The following is a 17,959-nucleotide window of genomic DNA, read 5'->3' on the forward strand; positions in this document are numbered from 1 at the left end:
ATATTATCATTTTAATAAATTCATAATATATTTTAAATTATATTAAATACTAATTTTTAAAATATAATTACAAAATCATCCCCAGATATTTTAAAGGTAATAGGTGTCGTGCTCTCTAAAGCTCGGATTGATCCCCAGTTATATTTCACCCGCACACAAGACTCCAAAATGTCACATCCCAAATCATCACGCGATTCTCACGTGACAACTCCTGAGGCGGCGAAAACGGGGCGACGTATAGTAGCTACGGTCCAGTCGGTTGCACACACGGAACGTGAACTGACATCGCCATTACGTGGTTCCATTATTCCATTCCAGCGAGGCGTTTGGTCCTTTTTCATACGATATTTTTTTATTTACACCGAATCTCTCTTTCCTTCTTTTTCTCTCTCCCATCGAAACTTCTCCTCTCTTCGCACCGTCTTCTCTCTCTCTTAAATCCCCAATTTTCTCTCTCTTTACATACATTTTCTCTCCCCCTCTCTCTGCATACCCACATGTTGCTTTTTTACGCCCTCTCTCTCGAATCGGAACTTCACTTGTCTTCACTGTGTCTTCTGTCTCTCTCTCTCTCCACAGTCGCCAACTTTCTCTCTCCTTATATTTTGATGTTTCTCGGATAACTCACCGAATAACTTTAGATTGATCAATCGGAAAGATGTTGGAAGATCAGGTTGCAAATCTGCTGCAGAGGTATCTTGGGAATTATGTGAAAGGTCTCAATAAAGAAGCTCTCAAGATCAGTGTCTGGCGAGGTACAATCACATGTTCTCACCACATTCTTATTCTAATTCAATTCGTTCTTTACTTGTATTTCTAGCTTCTTATTCTTCTGCTTAAATTGATATCACACTTAGTTGTATATTATGTTGATATCAGTTATTTAGTATTGAAGTGGACTTCACGCAAGGGGCTTGATATGGTTTAATATTTGCCTCAATTGAGGTCTCAGTTTACAGATTTTGAAATGTCGGTGGGGGAGAGTAATAGAAAGAGAGGGAGGAATCTGAATTTAAATTGATATTGTGTTATTAAAGTGTAGAATGTTAGTTGTATGCATGTGTATGCATCCATGCATGTATTTATGTATATATTTAAATTTGTTCAAAGTGGGATTTGGATTAGGAATATGTGGAAATGGCTTGGATTAGGAATGTGGAAATGGGTGTGCTATTACTTCTAAATAGAAATTGTTTATTGAGATGAATAATATTTAAGCCAATTACTCATAGTTGGTTGCAGTGACAGCCTAAGTGGCTGGCTTGGATGGTAATCCGAATATGTAAATTTCACATCAAGGGAAAAGAAAGTTAGGAAATAATAGTTTTAACATTTCCCTGGTTTTGGACTTTGTGTTACTGAGTTTGAATAAAAAGGAAAGGTTGTCGTAGTCCCTTCCTCTTGTTTGGAAAAGATATTGTTTGGAAAAGATAATGGAGGAGATAAAAATGAAAAAATGAAGGTGAATGTTTAGTCCAAAAAGATTTTGACAATCTTCTCTTGAAATTAGAAAAGACACTCCTAAACTTGGGCAGTTTAATTTTGAGGGTGTACGTTTTATTATGTGAATGGATGATGCAAACAGTAATTCACTTGTATGAAAAATGGGGACAAAATGAGTACTTAATAATTCATTTAATTTTTTCCTTTTTATTCCCGAGGGAATAAAATGATAACAATAGCCAAGGGTTTAGCAAGCCCCATCTTTCCCTGATGGTACACCCCCCATCAATAAAAAAACTACTCTTAGGCTTAGTTTGGTAGAGTGGAAATGGGAGGAAAGGGAAGGGAAGGTGATGGAGGGTGATTAAAAAATTGTGTTTGGGTAAAATGGGTGGAAAGAAAGGAAAGGAGAGGGAAGGCTTTGGAGGGTCATGTATAGCTTTATACAGTAATTTTCTTATCCTCCAAAAAATGGGAGGAAATGGAAGGAAAGTGAAGGCAATGGCTGATGTAATATTTGTGATGCCAATTTTACCCTCAAGATTTTATATACATACAAGTTAGCAGCTGCAGAGAGAGTGAGATGGCGGGCCAGCGGCTGAAGCTTGCGAACGGCGATGGAAATTGAAAGATATGAGTTTTGATTTTCTGCACAATCTGAAATGATATACCGATACGGGTTTTGAACTTTTGATTCTTGCAGACAGATAGATAAACTGAAATTTATGGGTTTTGAACTTTTGATTCTTGTAGCGTAGAGAGAGAGAGAGAGAGAGAGAGAAAGAGAAAGAGAGAGGGCAAGTTCAGAGTTGAGAACGAGAATGGAGATGGAGGCGAGATTGGGGAGGCTGAAATGATTTGCCCTAATTTTTTTTTTTTGGTTCTTTTCTTGTGGCCTGCTAGGAGACAATATATATATATATATATATATATACACACACACATATATATATACATATATATATATACATATATCAGAGTTGAGAACGAGAATACGGAGGCGAGATTGGGGAGGCTGAAATGATTTGCCCTAATTTTTTTTTTCTTTTCTTGTGGGCCTGCTAGGAGACAATATATATATATATATATATATAAATATAAAAGGGTATAATAGTCAATTTATTAAAATAATTTTCTTTCTTTTCTTTCCCTTTCTTTTCCCAAACATGATTATTATCCTTTTCTTTCTTTTCCTTTATTAATTAACCAAACACAATACGAAATTAAAATTATCATTCCCTTTCCCTTCAAACCCACCCTACCTACCAAATCATGTGCTCTTATATTTAGTCATGGCGGGATAGAGAACAGGTGACATGGCGGGATAGAGAAACAAAGTAGTACAAACAATAATATTTGTCAATGTCCTAGAGAGTGATATAGACAAAGGCTATGCTCAAGCTATTAATCGTGGAGAGGATAGTTCCTAAAGGTGGTAAAATTTGAATTTGATTATCAGGAAAGATATAATTATGTTAAGGAAGGAATTAATGAGATAATTGTTCATAGAGAATAGAGATTTGGAGACAATAAATTGTGTGATAACTGATAATTTCTGAGAGAGAGACCTACTATTGTAATCGAGTAACTAATTGAGGGTGTGGAGTAGCAACAGAATACATGTAAACATCACTATTTGAGCATAATTAATTTGTTGAGGGATAGATTTGCTTTTCAAATTATGTACTCATTTGAGATAAACCACAAGAATAAGTAGTAAATAGTTTTGAAGATTGCAAAAGAAGAGAGGGAATAGAGTGTGGAGGACAAGGGTAATGGTCAAGGTGTGGGTACGTTACACCTCTCTAGAACAAGAACCCGCACTTTATCTAATAAGGGAAAGGTTGCTTCATTGCAACTATCTAAATAAGGAATAAATAAGGGAAAGACTGCTCTAGTTTTAGTCCAGTCTACTTGGAATGTTCAAATGGTGGATTGGTACATACCTACCTTGGCTAGAATCGTTTCTATCATTCTTGTCAATACGATGTTTCTTAGTTGCAGCAAGAAATAGCCCTCTTTGGAGTATATATATTGTGATGTTGTGGCCCGAATATGGTGCTGGGTCGTGTTGCGAGCCGTTTACAATCCGACTGCCCGTTGAATGAGAATCTAACCCCTTTTTGCTTGTGGGTTGTAGACCATAATTAGTACTATCTTGTAGCCCGATATATAAGTGTGTTTAGGGTTTGGAGTGGGATTATTGAGAGACATTGAAAATCGCAGAAAAGAGAGTGAGCGAGGGTTTGAGGGCTAAAACTTGTAATCTCCATATTTTTTGCATAGTGAATTTTTTCACTGGATCTTCATTGTTGATGTACGCTTTTCCGAATCACGCTAAATCTTTGTGTTCTTTGTTTGTGGCGTGTTTATTTTCTGTCGTGATTGTTGTTTTTTTCTTGGGTTCACTTTGTTTGTCGTAACACACACACACACACACACACACACACACATATATATATTTGATAAGTAAAAATATATTAACAAAAGCGCTCAGAAGGGAGTGAACCTATAACAAAGCAAACAAAATATGCATAATGTGCCTTTACAACGATAAGTTGTCAACAAAATTAAAAAAGCTATCTATAGATGGGCAATTTTTCCCATTAACCAAAGAATATAGAGAGTGCAAAATATTCGCCTTAAAAACCCACACCGACGACTCTTTTCCCTTGAAAGATCTCCTATTCCGCTCGTGCCACAACCCCCACCAAATACACAGAGGTGCAACCCTCCACGCCTTCCTAACCCAACTTCCCACTTGTCTCCCTCTTCAAGCCTCTAACATATCCCATCGTGTTACTTAACACCACCCAGTCTACCCCAAAAACATTCAGGACCAAACTCCAAACATCCGCTGCCACTTTACAGTGCAACAAGAGATGATTAACGGACTTGCCTGCCTTCTTACACATGCAACACCAATTAATTGTTATTTGGCGTCTTTTTCTGAGATTGTCAATAGTAAGAATACTGCCAAGCACCGCTGTTCATGTGAAAAAAGCCACCTTTAGTGGAGTTGAAGTCCTCCATATAGCCTTCCAAGGGAAACCGTTGCTTATCGAATTCGTAAGACTTTGATAAAACAGCCTCACCTTAAACACCCCTTTAGAATCCCCCATCCACACCATCTCATCCCTTACTTCCCCCTCCACCAGTTGACTGTAAATTAGTCCCATTAATTCGGTAAACTGAAACAACTCCCAATCATTAAAATTTATACGAAATCTCACATCCCAACTAGCTCTCCCATTCTCTAGCCTAAAATAATCTGCCACCACCGCATGTTTCTCCTCAACCATCCTAAAGAGTCTAGGAAACCTACAAGCCAACACCACATCCCCACACCAAACATCCGTCCAAAACCTCACATAACGACCATTCCTAACTCTAAACCGTATCCGCTTAGAGAATTCGTCCCAACCCCTCCTAATACCTTGCCATGAACCAATACCTGCTGATGAAGACACACCTCTAGACATCCCACCTCCCTCTTTTTCCCCAAACCGACAAGCAATAACACGCCTCCAAAGCACGGACCTTTCGCACCCAAATCTCCACAGCCATTTCCCTAACAGAGCTTTGTTAAACATTTCCAAGTTGCGAAGCCCCAAGCCTCCTCTTTGAATCGGGGTGCACACTTTCTCCCATTTCACAAGGTGGTACTTAAACTCCTCCCCTGCACTCCAACCCCCCAACAAAAAGTTCCCTTGAATCTTATTAAGTCTACTAATCACTGTTATAGGAATTGGAAACAAAGACATGAAATATGTAGGAAGATTAGAGAGGGTACTCTTCAGCAATGAAAGTTTACCCCCTTTCGACAAGTATTGCTTCTTCCACCCAGATAACCTCTTTTGAAAACGTTCCACCACTGGATCCCAAATGGCAACTCTCCTCATGGAAGCACCCAATGGCAGCCCCAAATAAGAAAATGGAAAAGCCTCCACTCTGCAACCCAAAATAGCTGCCAACTCATGAATATGATCCACATCCCCTACTGGAACAATCACACTCTTCCCAATATTAATCTTCAGGCCTGAAACCACTTGAAAACAAGCCAAAACACACCTCAAGTGTCTCACTTGATTCACACTCGTATCACAAAAAACAATAGTGTCGTCAGCAAACAAGTGAGATGTAACAATTTGATTTGGCACACTCCCCATCGAAAAACCTTAAATAAAGCCCAGTACCTCTGCCCTTTTCATGAGTCTACTAAAGGCTTTCATTACAATAATGAAAAGAAAAGGGGACAATGGGTCCCCCTGACGTAAACCTCTCGAACTTGCAAAGAAGCCTGCTGGTGACCCATTCACTAATATAGAAAACCGAGCCGTCGAAATACATCGACGAATCCACCCTCTCCATTTGGTTCCAAACCCCATCCTCTCCAACACATACAATAAGAACACTAAATTCACATGGTCATATGCTTTTTCTATGTCCAATTTACACACAATCCCTTGGTTCACCACTCTTGACTCTTGCATCAATACATTCACTAGCAATAAGAACCAGGTCGAGAATTTGCCTTCCTCCAACAGACGCATTTTGAGACTCCAAAATGACCCCATCCAACACTTTCCTTAACCTAATAGCCAGAATCTTTGCAATAATCTTATAAACAGAGCCCACCAAACTAATTGGTCTGAAATCCTTGACTTCAACCGCTCCACCCTTCTTAGGTATAAGAGTAATGAAAGTGGCATTCGAACTTTTCTCAAAACAACCTTCCTCGAAAAAAGCATGCATTACTCTCATCACATCCGCTCCACCCTTTTTTTTTTTAATGTTGTAATTAAATTTAATAGTATATATTGAGAAGGAATTATGTGCATTGGTTACCGTATGAAGTAGGCACATAGTGCATATTAAGTGCTTGAGTTTTTTTATTGTTGTTTTCTTTGTGATCAAGAGTGATATGTACACACGCCAGAGGCAAAAATCCACAAAAACACACACAAACAATGGCACCTTCCAGTGATGGTTGATTGTAATATACAATGTGTAATAATAAAAAGCACCACAAGATGCTTCAATACCGAGATGAGCTACGTAATGAAGTGATATATTTTTCTAGTTGTCCTGGAAAATGTTGGAAATTCAGTAGCCTGAAGAGTTTTCTTGGATCTATTTTAGCCAAGAGCTTTAGGGTGCATTATTATAATCTGTGGAGTAAATAGATCGTTAGAGTGCTCCTAAATTATTCTTCACTACCAATTAGATATGCCATATAGTCCCCCCCCGCCCCCCAAAAAAAAAAAAAAGAAGCATCTATTTAGTGGGATTTTGTATTGTTTTTGAATAACAGGTGCTTGTAGGCTATTGGATGTACAGTTTAGGCATTATATTGACTGTTTCTTGATTTGTTTGCGTGTGTGTATATATATTAATTATTGCTTTAAATGTTCAACAGGTGATGTAGAGTTGACAAATATGCAACTGAAGCCAGAGGCACTCAATGCGTTAAAGCTGCCCGTGAAGGTTAAGGCGGGATTTCTTGGATCAGTGAAGCTCAAGGTATGTGGGGTTGATACTAGTTTGTTGCTAATATCATGATATGATAAATTATTTGATGGGAAATCTAATGGCCTACTCAGAAGATATGGTTAATTATGACTTGTTAATTAGTATTTTAAGTATATTCTGAAATTCCAAGGCTGCATATTGATTGGCAGACTTGAATTTGGTCTGTGGATAGCTCTATCTACAAGTATTGTATATATATTTGAAATTTTTGGAGTGAAGAGTTATTTGTTTCATAAGTATATGCTCACAACAAGAGTCTCAACTTGTATTTTGATATCATGGAGGTGATGTTAGTGGTGATGTGAGTGGTTTGATTGTGCCAGCAGCAGCCTTGCGCCAGTGGTTTCAGTTTTTTATTTTGTTGGTGGCTATGGGGTGCAATTGTTATTAATTGATCAGGTGTGAATTGTGTGGTGATGTTGTGGTCAAGTGTGGTGGTTGTTTTGGTTGTAAAAGTGGCAATGGTGGTGGTTGCCTAGATAGGACAGAAAACGTAGCTGGTATGCCTTGGGAAAGGTAAAGGTTGAATTTATACTGAATCCTCATATATATGGCGTTAAATTCCTTGTCCCTGGGAGTTTGGGGAAATTGAAATCTGAGTTGTCATTTCCGATCCAAATAATGATGCATGTAAGGTGGTGTTAGGATTTGTGTCTCAAATTCTATTTATGAAAAGTGGGACCGGTCACACTTGTCTCGGCTAAGTTCCAAAAAGTGGGACCGGTCGCACTTTTCTGATAGTTTCGGGATTTGTTTCCTTAACCAAAGAGGTTCTTTCCAAAATGCTATAGACTTGTGGGGCAAGTTGGTTCTCTTGTAAGGACAGTCTTGGCCTCCAAGGAATGTAAATGGAGAGGAGTTGTTTGGAGAATGTAGAGAAGAGAAAGAAAAAAGGGTTTGAGTGAGGAGAGGAGGAGAGACTGTGCAAGAGGAGAGGGATGTAGGCTCATAGGAGAAGGGTTTGCATCATAATTGTTAAAGGTGCTGGAGGCGCAAGGCGCCACCTTGGCGCCTTGATTGTCTCAAGGCGACTGCCTTGTATTAGGCGTGCACCTTTTGGGAAAAGGCGCAAGGCTACAGGCGCTCAAAAGGCACGCCTGCTTGAAAAATATATATATTTTTAATTTTTTTGTTATTATTTTGGTTGTGTATGGTTTATTATTTGTTTATTATTAGTTTAGTTTTTATTTGTTTATTACAAAACCTATGTAAGACTTACAAGACTTACAAGACAAAAAAAAAAAAAAAACAGAAAAGAAAAAAGGAGAACCAAGTTTACCAAAAAGCAAAAGGAAAGAAGAGACAGAGAAGTACGAGCCTCATGATCTCATCTGCGAAGCTTGGGACTCTTGGATCTGCCGGATCTGCGAAGCCGGTAAGTTCTCCTTCCCTCTCTTCTTCTCTCCTTCTTGCTTCTCGGATCTCTCAGTCTCAGATTTATTTATTTATTTTTTCTCTATCCTTCTTCTTGTTTTCTTCAGTTCTTCTTCTTCTCTCGGCAGTTAGCTCTCTCGAGTCTCGGCTTTAGCTCTTCTTTTATTTTATTTTTATTTCTCTATTTTTTATTATTATTTTATTTTTATTCTTCTACTTCTTTTCTTCTTCTTCTCTCGGCTCTCTCGAGTCTCGGCTCTTCTTTTATTTTTTATTTTTTTCTCTATTCTTCTCTCGTCTCGGCTCTTCTTTTATTTTTATTTTTTATTTTTGTTCAAAATCAAAAGAGAAAGAGAGAGAGCAAAAGCCTATTCTCTGTGTATTCAAAACAACTTACAAGACCTAATAAGCCTATGTAGGCTTATATATGTTACAAGGTTTACATAATAACACAAACGGCCTATTAACTAAACATAATTACATAACGACCCATTATATATATATTAACTTCTTACACTCCCCCTCAAGCTGGAGAATATATATCAAATAATCCCAGCTTGGAACAGATAGTTCTTAATCGATTATGACCCAATGCTTTGGTAAACATATCAGCTAATTGATCTTCAGACTTCCAAGTTTACCAAAAAGCAAAAGGAAAGAAGAGACAGAGAAGTACGAGCCTCATGATCTCATCTGCGAAGCTTGGGACTCTTGGATCTGCCGGATCTGCGAAGCCGGTAAGTTCTCCTTCCCTCTCTTCTTCTCTCCTTCTTGCTTCTCGGATCTCTCAGTCTCAGATTTATTTATTTATTTTTTCTCTATCCTTCTTCTTGTTTTCTTCAGTTCTTCTTCTTCTCTCGGCAGTCAGCTCTCTCGAGTCTCGGCTTTAGCTCTTCTTTTATTTTATTTTTATTTTTCTCTATTTTTTATTATTATTTTATTTTTATTCTTCTACTTCTTTTCTTCTTCTTCTCTCGGCTCTCTCGAGTCTCGGCTCTTCTTTTATTTTTTATTTTTTTCTCTATTCTTCTCTCGTCTCGGCTCTTCTTTTATTTTTATTTTTTATTTTTGTTCAAAATCAAAAGAGAAAGAGAGAGAGCAAAAGCCTATTCTCTGTGTATTCAAAACAACTTACAAAACCTAATAAGCCTATGTAGGCTTATATATGTTACAAGGTTTACATAATAACACAAACGGCCTATTAACTAAACATAATTACATAACGACCCATTATATATATATTAACTTCTAACACTCCCCCTCAAGCTGGAGAATATATATCAAATAATCCCAGCTTGGAACAGATAGTTCTTAATCGATTATGACCCAATGCTTTGGTAAACATATCAGCTAATTGATCTTCAGACTTCACGAATGGAGTAGAGATGCTTCCACGTAATATTTTTTCTCGAATAAAGTGACAATCAACTTCAATATGTTTGGTCTTCTCATGAAACACAGGATTTGATGCAATGTGAACTGCTGCTTGATTATCACAGAACAATGGAGTAGGAGCTTCAACTGTCAACCCAAGTTCTTTTAGAAAATGTTGTATCCATGTCAACTCACTAGTGGTATGGGCCATTGCCCTATACTCAGCTTTAGCACTAGATCGAGCTACCACCGTTTGCTTTTACTTCGCCATGTAACTAGATTTCCTCCTACAAATGTGCAGTAGCCGGTAGTAGATCTCCTATTTGAAGGAGAACTGCCCAGTCGGCATCTGTAAAACCGTCCACCCTGAGATGCCCATTTGGTTTATATAGTAACCCAAAACCTGGAGCTTGCTTGAGATATCAGAGAATCCGAATCCAGTGTGGCATTCTAGGGGCTTCCATGAACTGACTTACAACACTAACAGCATACGAAATATCAGGTCGAGTGATAGTGAGATAAATTAATTTCCTAACAAGGCGACGAAATCTGCCCGGGTCACTAAATAGATCACCCACATCAGCTACAAGTTTTGTATTTGAATCCATAGGAGTATCAACCGGACGACCACCTAACATACCTGTTTCTTCTAATAAGTCCAACACATACTTTCGTTGGGATAAACTTATACCTGTCTTGGATCTAGCTACTTCAATACCCAAGAAATACCTAATTTTACCCAAGTCTTTAGTGTGGAATCGATATTGTAGAAACAACGTTAACTTAGCAATGCATTCAGAATCATCACCTGTGATCACAATATCATCAACATACACCACAAGAATTATGAAACTAGCTTTAGTGCGCTGGTGAAATACCGAATGGTCAGTCTGACACCTCTGAAGACAAAACTTTAATGCCGCCTCAGAGAATTTTCCAAACCAAGCCCGTGGAGATTGTTTCAAGCCATATAGGGCCTTTTTAAGGCAACAAACAGTGTGAAGATACTCCCCCTGAACAACAAACCCAGGTGGTTGCTCCATATAAACGTCTTCTGCTAAGTCACCATGCAAAAAGGCATTTTTAACGTCTAACTGAAACAGAGGCCAATGTCTAATTAGCAGCAAGAGAAATCAAAACACGAATAGAGGAAATCTTAGCAACAGGTGCAAACGTCTCATTATAGTCAATACCATAAGTCTGGGTATAACCTTTGGCAACAAGACGCGCTTTTAAACGCTCAACGGACCCATCCGGAAGATACTTCATAGTATATACTCAGCGACAACCAACAGGTTTGACACCTGGAGGTAATGGAACAAGAGTCCACGTGCCATTCGTGTGCAAAGCATCCATTTCATCCTGCATTGCTTTCCTCCAACCCGAATCAGACAAAGCATCCTGCACAGTCTTAGGAACAAATGTAGTAGACAACTGAGAGAAAAAACATGAGAATGATGGTGACAAGGAATTATAAGAAACATAATGAGCAATGGGATGTTTAGTAGCACACGAGCGAAGAGCTTTACGAAGTGCAATCGGCAAGGAATCAGGCACAGTGGAATTTGTCGGATCCAAAGACTCTGAAGATGATGGAGGAGGGACGACAGCAGATGGCTTTGGTCTTCGAGTGTACACCTGTAACGGGGCAGATGAAGGAACCAGAGATTGAGATTGAAGAGAAGGTGAGGGAAGAGGAACTGCAGAAGGAGGCGACTCAAGATTGATATCAAGAAGTGAATCAGTATCTGAAAAATATGGTATGGACTCAGAAAATGTGACATCCGCGCTAATAAAGTACTGTTAAGAAATAGGACTATAGCAGCGATAACCTTTATGAGAGCGAGAGTAGCCAAGAAATACACACTTTGTGGCACGTGGGTCTAGTTTATCAAAACCAGGACCAAGATTGTGGACATAACATACACATCCAAAAACCCTAGGAGGAAGAGAAAACAAGGGAGAATCAGGAAATAAAATAGAATGTGGAGATTTGCCATTTAATATAGATGACGGCATACGGTTAATAAGATGACAGGCTGTAAGAACAGCATCACCCTAAAACCGTTTAGGCATACGCATATGAAACAAAAGAGCACGAGTTACTTCTAAGAGATGTCGATTCTTACGTTCTGCAACTCCATTCTGTTGTGGAGTATAAACACATGAATTTTGATGAATAATTCCTTTATCACTAAGATATGTATCAAAGGGAGTTGAAGAATATTCCTTAGCATTATAAGAACGTAGAATACGAATTGGACATCTAAACTGAGTTTTGATTTCTTTGCGAAATTTTTGAAAAATTAAAAATAACTCGGAACGATCTTTCATTAGAAACAACCAAGTCAGGCGAGAATAATCATCCACAAATGTCACAAAATAATGAAATTTATTGATTGAAGAATGTTTTATTGAATCCCATACATCTGAATGAACCAAATGAAAAGGACTAGAAACACGATTATTAACCCTAGACTTGAAAGACACGCGATGGTGCTTACTAAGTTGACAAACTTCACATGACAAGAATTTCAAATAACTAAGACTAGGAACTTGACGCTTCAAAACTTGAAGTGACGGGTGACCAAGGCGACAGTGCCACTGGAATGGAGACAGAGAAGATTGAAGAGCTACAGGAGAAGGTTCGAAATCAAAATAATATTAAGCCACCAGCTTCATGCCCCGTACCAATCTTCTTCTTCGTCTTGAGATCCTGAAACACACAAGAAGTAGGATCAAATGTAACAGAGCACTGAAGAGATTTAGTAAGCTTATTGATAGACATTAAGTTAAAGGGAAACTGCGGAATATGTAAAACAGACGAGAGAGACAATGAATCACTAAGTTGAGTTGTCCCCAAACCTGAAACCTGAATGGATGAACCATTAGCAAGAGTAACACTTTGAGAAGTAGGTACAGAATGAAAATCAGATAGAAGAGAAGAACATCCGGTCATATGATCAGATGCTCCAGTGTCTATGATCCAAGGACTGCGAGTGGAAGACAATAGACGCGTGTGCAGTACTTGACTGGGGTAAAGGTAGCCGTGGGAGATGAATTAGATGCTTGCTTATAAGACAAAAACTGAGTATACTCATCCCGTGGAACATGAACTGTATCTGATTCAGCTACATTGTGCGATCCAGAAGTGACATCATTCGGAGAAGAGGAAACTTGATTTGTATAACTAGATGGTTTCCCATGAAGGTCCCAACAAAAGTTCACAGTATGATTAGAAAGACCACAATGAGTACACTTTCTTAATTCCCTGCCACGGCCACGTCCTCCACGTGAATCATGACCACCACGTGTGGAGCGTCCCCCACGACCTCCACGGTAAGTATTATGTTCACCCTTTGAAACTACCAATGCTGAACGCTCACCACTCTGTCCACTATTCAAATTTTAGGTATCATTTGCTAGTGTAGCACGCTGAAGTCGAGAAAACACCTCAGCAAGAGATGGAAGTGTTGGACTGCTCATAATCTGTGCACGAAAAGGCTTATATGCTGATGATAAACCAGTAAGAAAACGGACAACATTAAAGTCCGCACGCTGTTGTTGTATACTGCGAACATCAGCAGTAATGGGCTGATACATATTCAGCTTTTCACAGACTCCCATAACTTTGGAATAATACTCTTCTATACTTTTGAGTACCTTGTTCAATATTGAAGTACTGTTTACATAGCTCATAAACACGGGTGATATTATCTGTCCCAGAATATAATTGCTGCAATCTATCCCATATCTCCTTAGCTGTATCCAAATAAAGTAACGTTGAACTAATTTGGGGTTCAATACTGTTTATCATCACAGAGATGATCTGAGCATCTTCCTTTTCCCATGCATCAAAGGAAGTATCAGTTGCCTTGAGTTTCTCTTTAGTCAAATGAGAACCAAGACCTCTGCCTTTGAGAAAAATGGCAACAGATTTGGCCCACAATATGTAATTCTTCCCATTGAGCTTAACTGAAGTCATGGGAGAAGTAAGACTGTTTGTGGGTGAAAGCAAATCTGAACTTGAACTTGAGGCCATGTTGAATCCAGCAAAACAGAGAAGAAAAAAAGGAGAGAAAAAAAAATATTATGTATTCTGGCCGAACCTGGAAGCGGGTCTGAAATGGGTCGGATCCTGAAACGGGTCGGATCGTGAAACGGGTCGGATCTTGGAACCGGACCGGATCTGGACTATCCCTGGTTTAGTAAACCGATATTGGAATAACTATCTCAGGATTAGCAAACCAGGGTTGGAGTAGCACAACCGTGTAGCCAAACACGGGTCTTCTTCTTCACTCCGTCACAAACTCCGGTAAACAATACGGTGGAGGCGACGGCAACCCAACCACGAGCAGCGGCCGAATCAACAAGCGGCGGCTGAATCAACTTCCGGCCGAAAACCAATCTTACCTCTGCAAATCGAGACGAAGAAGCTTTTGCCGGAGATGACGACCACCAAAGAGGAGCTGCCGGTGACGATGAAAAAGGCAGAAACGACAACGAACACACTTCAGATCTGATTACGGTGAATAAGAAATTGCCGACAGAGACATCAAAACCACAATCACGATTCCGATCGTGATTCAAATCGTGATTCAGATTGTGATTCACCACCAACCCACCTACTAACTCTCACACTCATGATTATTGTGCTCTGACACCATGTTCAAAATCAAAAGAGAAAGAGAGAGAGCAAAAGCGTATTCTCTGTGTGTTCAAAACAACTTACAAAACCTAATAAGCCTATGTAGGCTTATATATGTTACAAGGTTTACATAATAACACAAACGGCCTATTAACTAAACATAATTACATAACGACCCATTATATATATATAACTTCTAACAATTTTTTATTTTTAAATAGCATATCATTGTTGTAGATCATTGTCTTTCCTGGACCTCCTGGTATATATCATTGAAAAATTAAGAAATTAATTAAATTGTTTTAAAATTTCCTAATTAAGATTTATATTTAAATTGTCAATTTGAATAAATAGCATATCTTATTGGAACTGGAAGATGTCTTTTCAATGGAACAAGTTGTAGATCATTGTCTTTCCTGGTATATATCATTGATAAGATATCCCCTATCAATTTGTATCTCACGTTATGCTGCACCTTAATTTCATCTGCTTCTATATCGGCAGCATCATCACCTTCACAACAATGCTCTGTATCATTTGTATTTTCCATTAATTTATGTCATTCATTGACAGACAAAAGAGGTAATTCGATTCGTTGCCGGTTTGCAGTTGAAATAATCTGTCTAGCTGGTGTCAACACATATTTTATCAAAAGTCTTCATACAATTCCCAATTAAAGACAATTTATGTCATTCATTGACAGCCAAAAGAGGAAATTCGATTCCTTGCCGGTTTGCAGTTGATTGTCTGGTCTGCAAAATAATATATAAATAATATTCCAAACCAAGCTTCGATCTCAACGTATCTTTCATGAAAAATGATAAATATATATATTGCATCTTTAATACTTTATTAGGTGGGTTTTTTTTTTTTTATTTTTTATTTTTCCTTTAGCGTGCGCCTTGCTTCAGTCGGGCACGCGCCTCAGGCTCCAGGAGGCATTTGCGCTTTTGTGCGCCTTGAGCGTTTAGCAACTATGGTTTGCTTTGACTTCGAAAAGAGCCATGGAGTTTGTTGTGAGAGGGCATTCTCTAAAATTGTAATATTCTCTCCTTGATTCATGATAGTAGTCCTTTTTCTCTTTATGGACGTATCCCTAGTTTTGGGTGAACCATGCAAATTTTGTGTTGCATGTTGTTCGATTGTTGTGTAATTGGATCTCCATATTTATGATGTGATTTGCTTCCGCTGTGTCGAATGAAGGGGATTTAATCCCCAACAAGTGGTATCATTGCCGATGCTTCGTTTTGGGAGGTTCAACCTATATCTTAGAGTCGAAGGTTGGTCGTGGGAAGTTTGTCAGAGTCGAAAGTTGGTTGTGGAGATTTAATCAAAGTCAAAGGTTTGTTGTGAAGAGTTTGTCATTTTGTTGTGGAGAGTTAGTTAGAGACGAAGGTTCGTTGTGGACATGGGGATGTGCACAAGCCCATGATGGACATGAGTCCTGACTCCTGAGATGATACCAGGTGCCAAGAAGGGGTGATTTTGACGTCCCAATATCCCCTTGAGGAGGAAGTTGATGAAGATGAGAAAGGAGGAAGGAGACAATCAGTCGGTGATCTTTAGTCAAGGTGGAGCCATGGAGATTTGAGTCGTTTGACTGATCGAGCGCAATGATTGATCTTATGGAATTTGAGGCAAGGTGGAGATTGTTGAGATTTGTGCCTTAAATTTTATTTCTAAAAAGTTGGACCGATCGCACTTGTCTCGGCTGAGGAGTACTAAAAAGTGAGACTGGTTGCACTTTTTGATAGTTGCATAATTTGTTTTCTTAACAGAGGATGTTCTTTTCTAAAGTTTGTACACTTCTGGTGAAGTTGAAGAAAGGAGGAGGGAGACGATTGGTTGGTGATCTTCAGTCAAGGTGGAGCCATGGAGGTTTGAGTCATTTGATTGATCGAGTGCGATGATTGATCAGATGGCGAGGAAAGGGGAAGATTGTTAGGATTTGTATCTGAAATTCTATTTCTGAAAAGTGGGACTTGTCGCACTTGTCTCGAGGAGTTCTGAAAGGTGGGACTGGTTGCACTTTTGGGGACGGTCGCACTTTCCTGATAGTTGCGGGACTTGTTTCCTTATAGAGGAGGATGTTTCCAAAGGGCTATAGACTTAAGGGGCAAGTTTTTTCTCTTGTAAGGCAAGTCTTGGCCTCTAAGGAATGAGTTGAAGACTCTATAAATGGAGAGAGGAGTAGTTTGGAGAAAAAGGGTTTGAGTGAGTGAGGAGAAGAGGAAAGAGTAGGTGCAAGGGTAGATAAATGTAGCGTCATAGAAGAAGCGTTTGCTTTAAGCCCAAAACAAGCCATGGAGTTAGTTGTGAGTGGGCATGCTCTACCATTTTAATATTCTCTTCTTGATTCATGATAGTAGAGTTTTGTGTATTGCATGTTGTTCGATTGTTTTGTGATTGGATCTCCATGTTTATGATGTGAATATGTGATTTGTTTCCGCGGTGCCGGACAAAGGGGATTTAATTCCCAACAGGGGGCTTCGTGTTAATCTAAATGTGACCTATGATTCTTAGTTAATAGCTGATTAAGGATAACTAGGATGTTCTCTAGCGATTGTTGTGATATTAGCCAGGAAATCCTGCTCAAATAAGCTGATCTTTGTGACCGAATGGAACTTTAATCCACCACTATTATGATAATGATGTGTGTTTGTATATATATGATTGAGAGAATTTAAATAATTTTTTCTTGCTGGCTTAGTGAGAGGGCAACCTCCAAAATGAGTATTACCTACAAAAAGGAGTATTCGGCAACACATGGGAGTTATCATACAAAACTTGCTCAATAGTCAATATTCAATAAGTGTGCAGGAAAGTCAAGAACCTCAGAATCAAGTTGAAGAGTTATTGCCCAAAGGATTTACCTGAGAATCTGGGAGTCCATGAGCAACTCCAGTTCCTTTTGGCTCCAAGAGAATGTGCCGTTGTGGTAGAGCCATCAATGAGATAATTGTAAATTTTGACATTCTACGATACTATGTTTAGTTGATAAGCTAGATATTTTTGCACGAGGCAAAAGTGTTCCCTAGATTTCCTCTTAAGAGTGGTTATCGTCAAATCTGAGTTCACGAATGTGACGAGTGAAAGGCAATATTAAAAACTAAAGATGGACTTTTAAAAAACTAAAGATGCCTTTATGAATGGATAGTGATGCTTTTGTTTGTCTAACATACCTAGCACTTTGATGTGTGATTTGATGAGGTCCAGTTTTGAATTAATTTATTGGGAAGTTTATACCTTGTGGTGGTATATTTTGATGTTACAACCCATCTAAAAGTTATCATTTTCTGCATCTAAGGGAAGTACTATAAATTTTACAATATGAGAAACTTTATGCTAATCTAAAAAATTGCCAATTTATCTTTTATTTTTGTAAATATGGTAAGTGAAGATAGATAGTAAGTGGGTGAAAGTAAATTTTTTTTTTTTGATAAGTAAGAATTTATTAAAAGCGCTCAAAAGGGGAGCGAAGCCCAAAAAAAACAAAAAGGGCCAAAAGGCACCTTAGACCTTCAGAGAGGCCAAGAAAACAATGATTTCCTCCATAGATCTATAATCTCTCCCTGAAATCCAACAAAA

At 38.6% G+C, this 17,959-nt stretch overlaps 1 protein-coding gene across 1 annotated transcript in view; it reads left to right on the forward strand.

Moving 5' to 3' along the window:
* The first annotated feature begins 365 nt into the window (after window positions 1-365).
* LOC132283907 (uncharacterized) overlaps window positions 366-17,959 on the forward strand; it is a 141,273-nt gene continuing 123,679 nt past the window's right edge. Inside the window, exons 1-2 of the mRNA XM_059785943.1 lie at window positions 366-755; window positions 6,863-6,966. Coding sequence (XP_059641926.1) covers window positions 659-755; window positions 6,863-6,966 — 201 coding nt within the window. The 5' untranslated portion in view covers window positions 366-658. The remainder of the gene's footprint in view (window positions 756-6,862; window positions 6,967-17,959) is intronic.

Source organism: Cornus florida, unplaced genomic scaffold (assembly GCF_030987335.1).
Source record: "Cornus florida cultivar Cherokee Brave unplaced genomic scaffold, ASM3098733v1 CherokeeBrave_3.0.0_Hap2_Chr11, whole genome shotgun sequence".
In the NCBI taxonomy this organism is placed as follows: Eukaryota; Viridiplantae; Streptophyta; class Magnoliopsida; order Cornales; family Cornaceae; genus Cornus; species Cornus florida.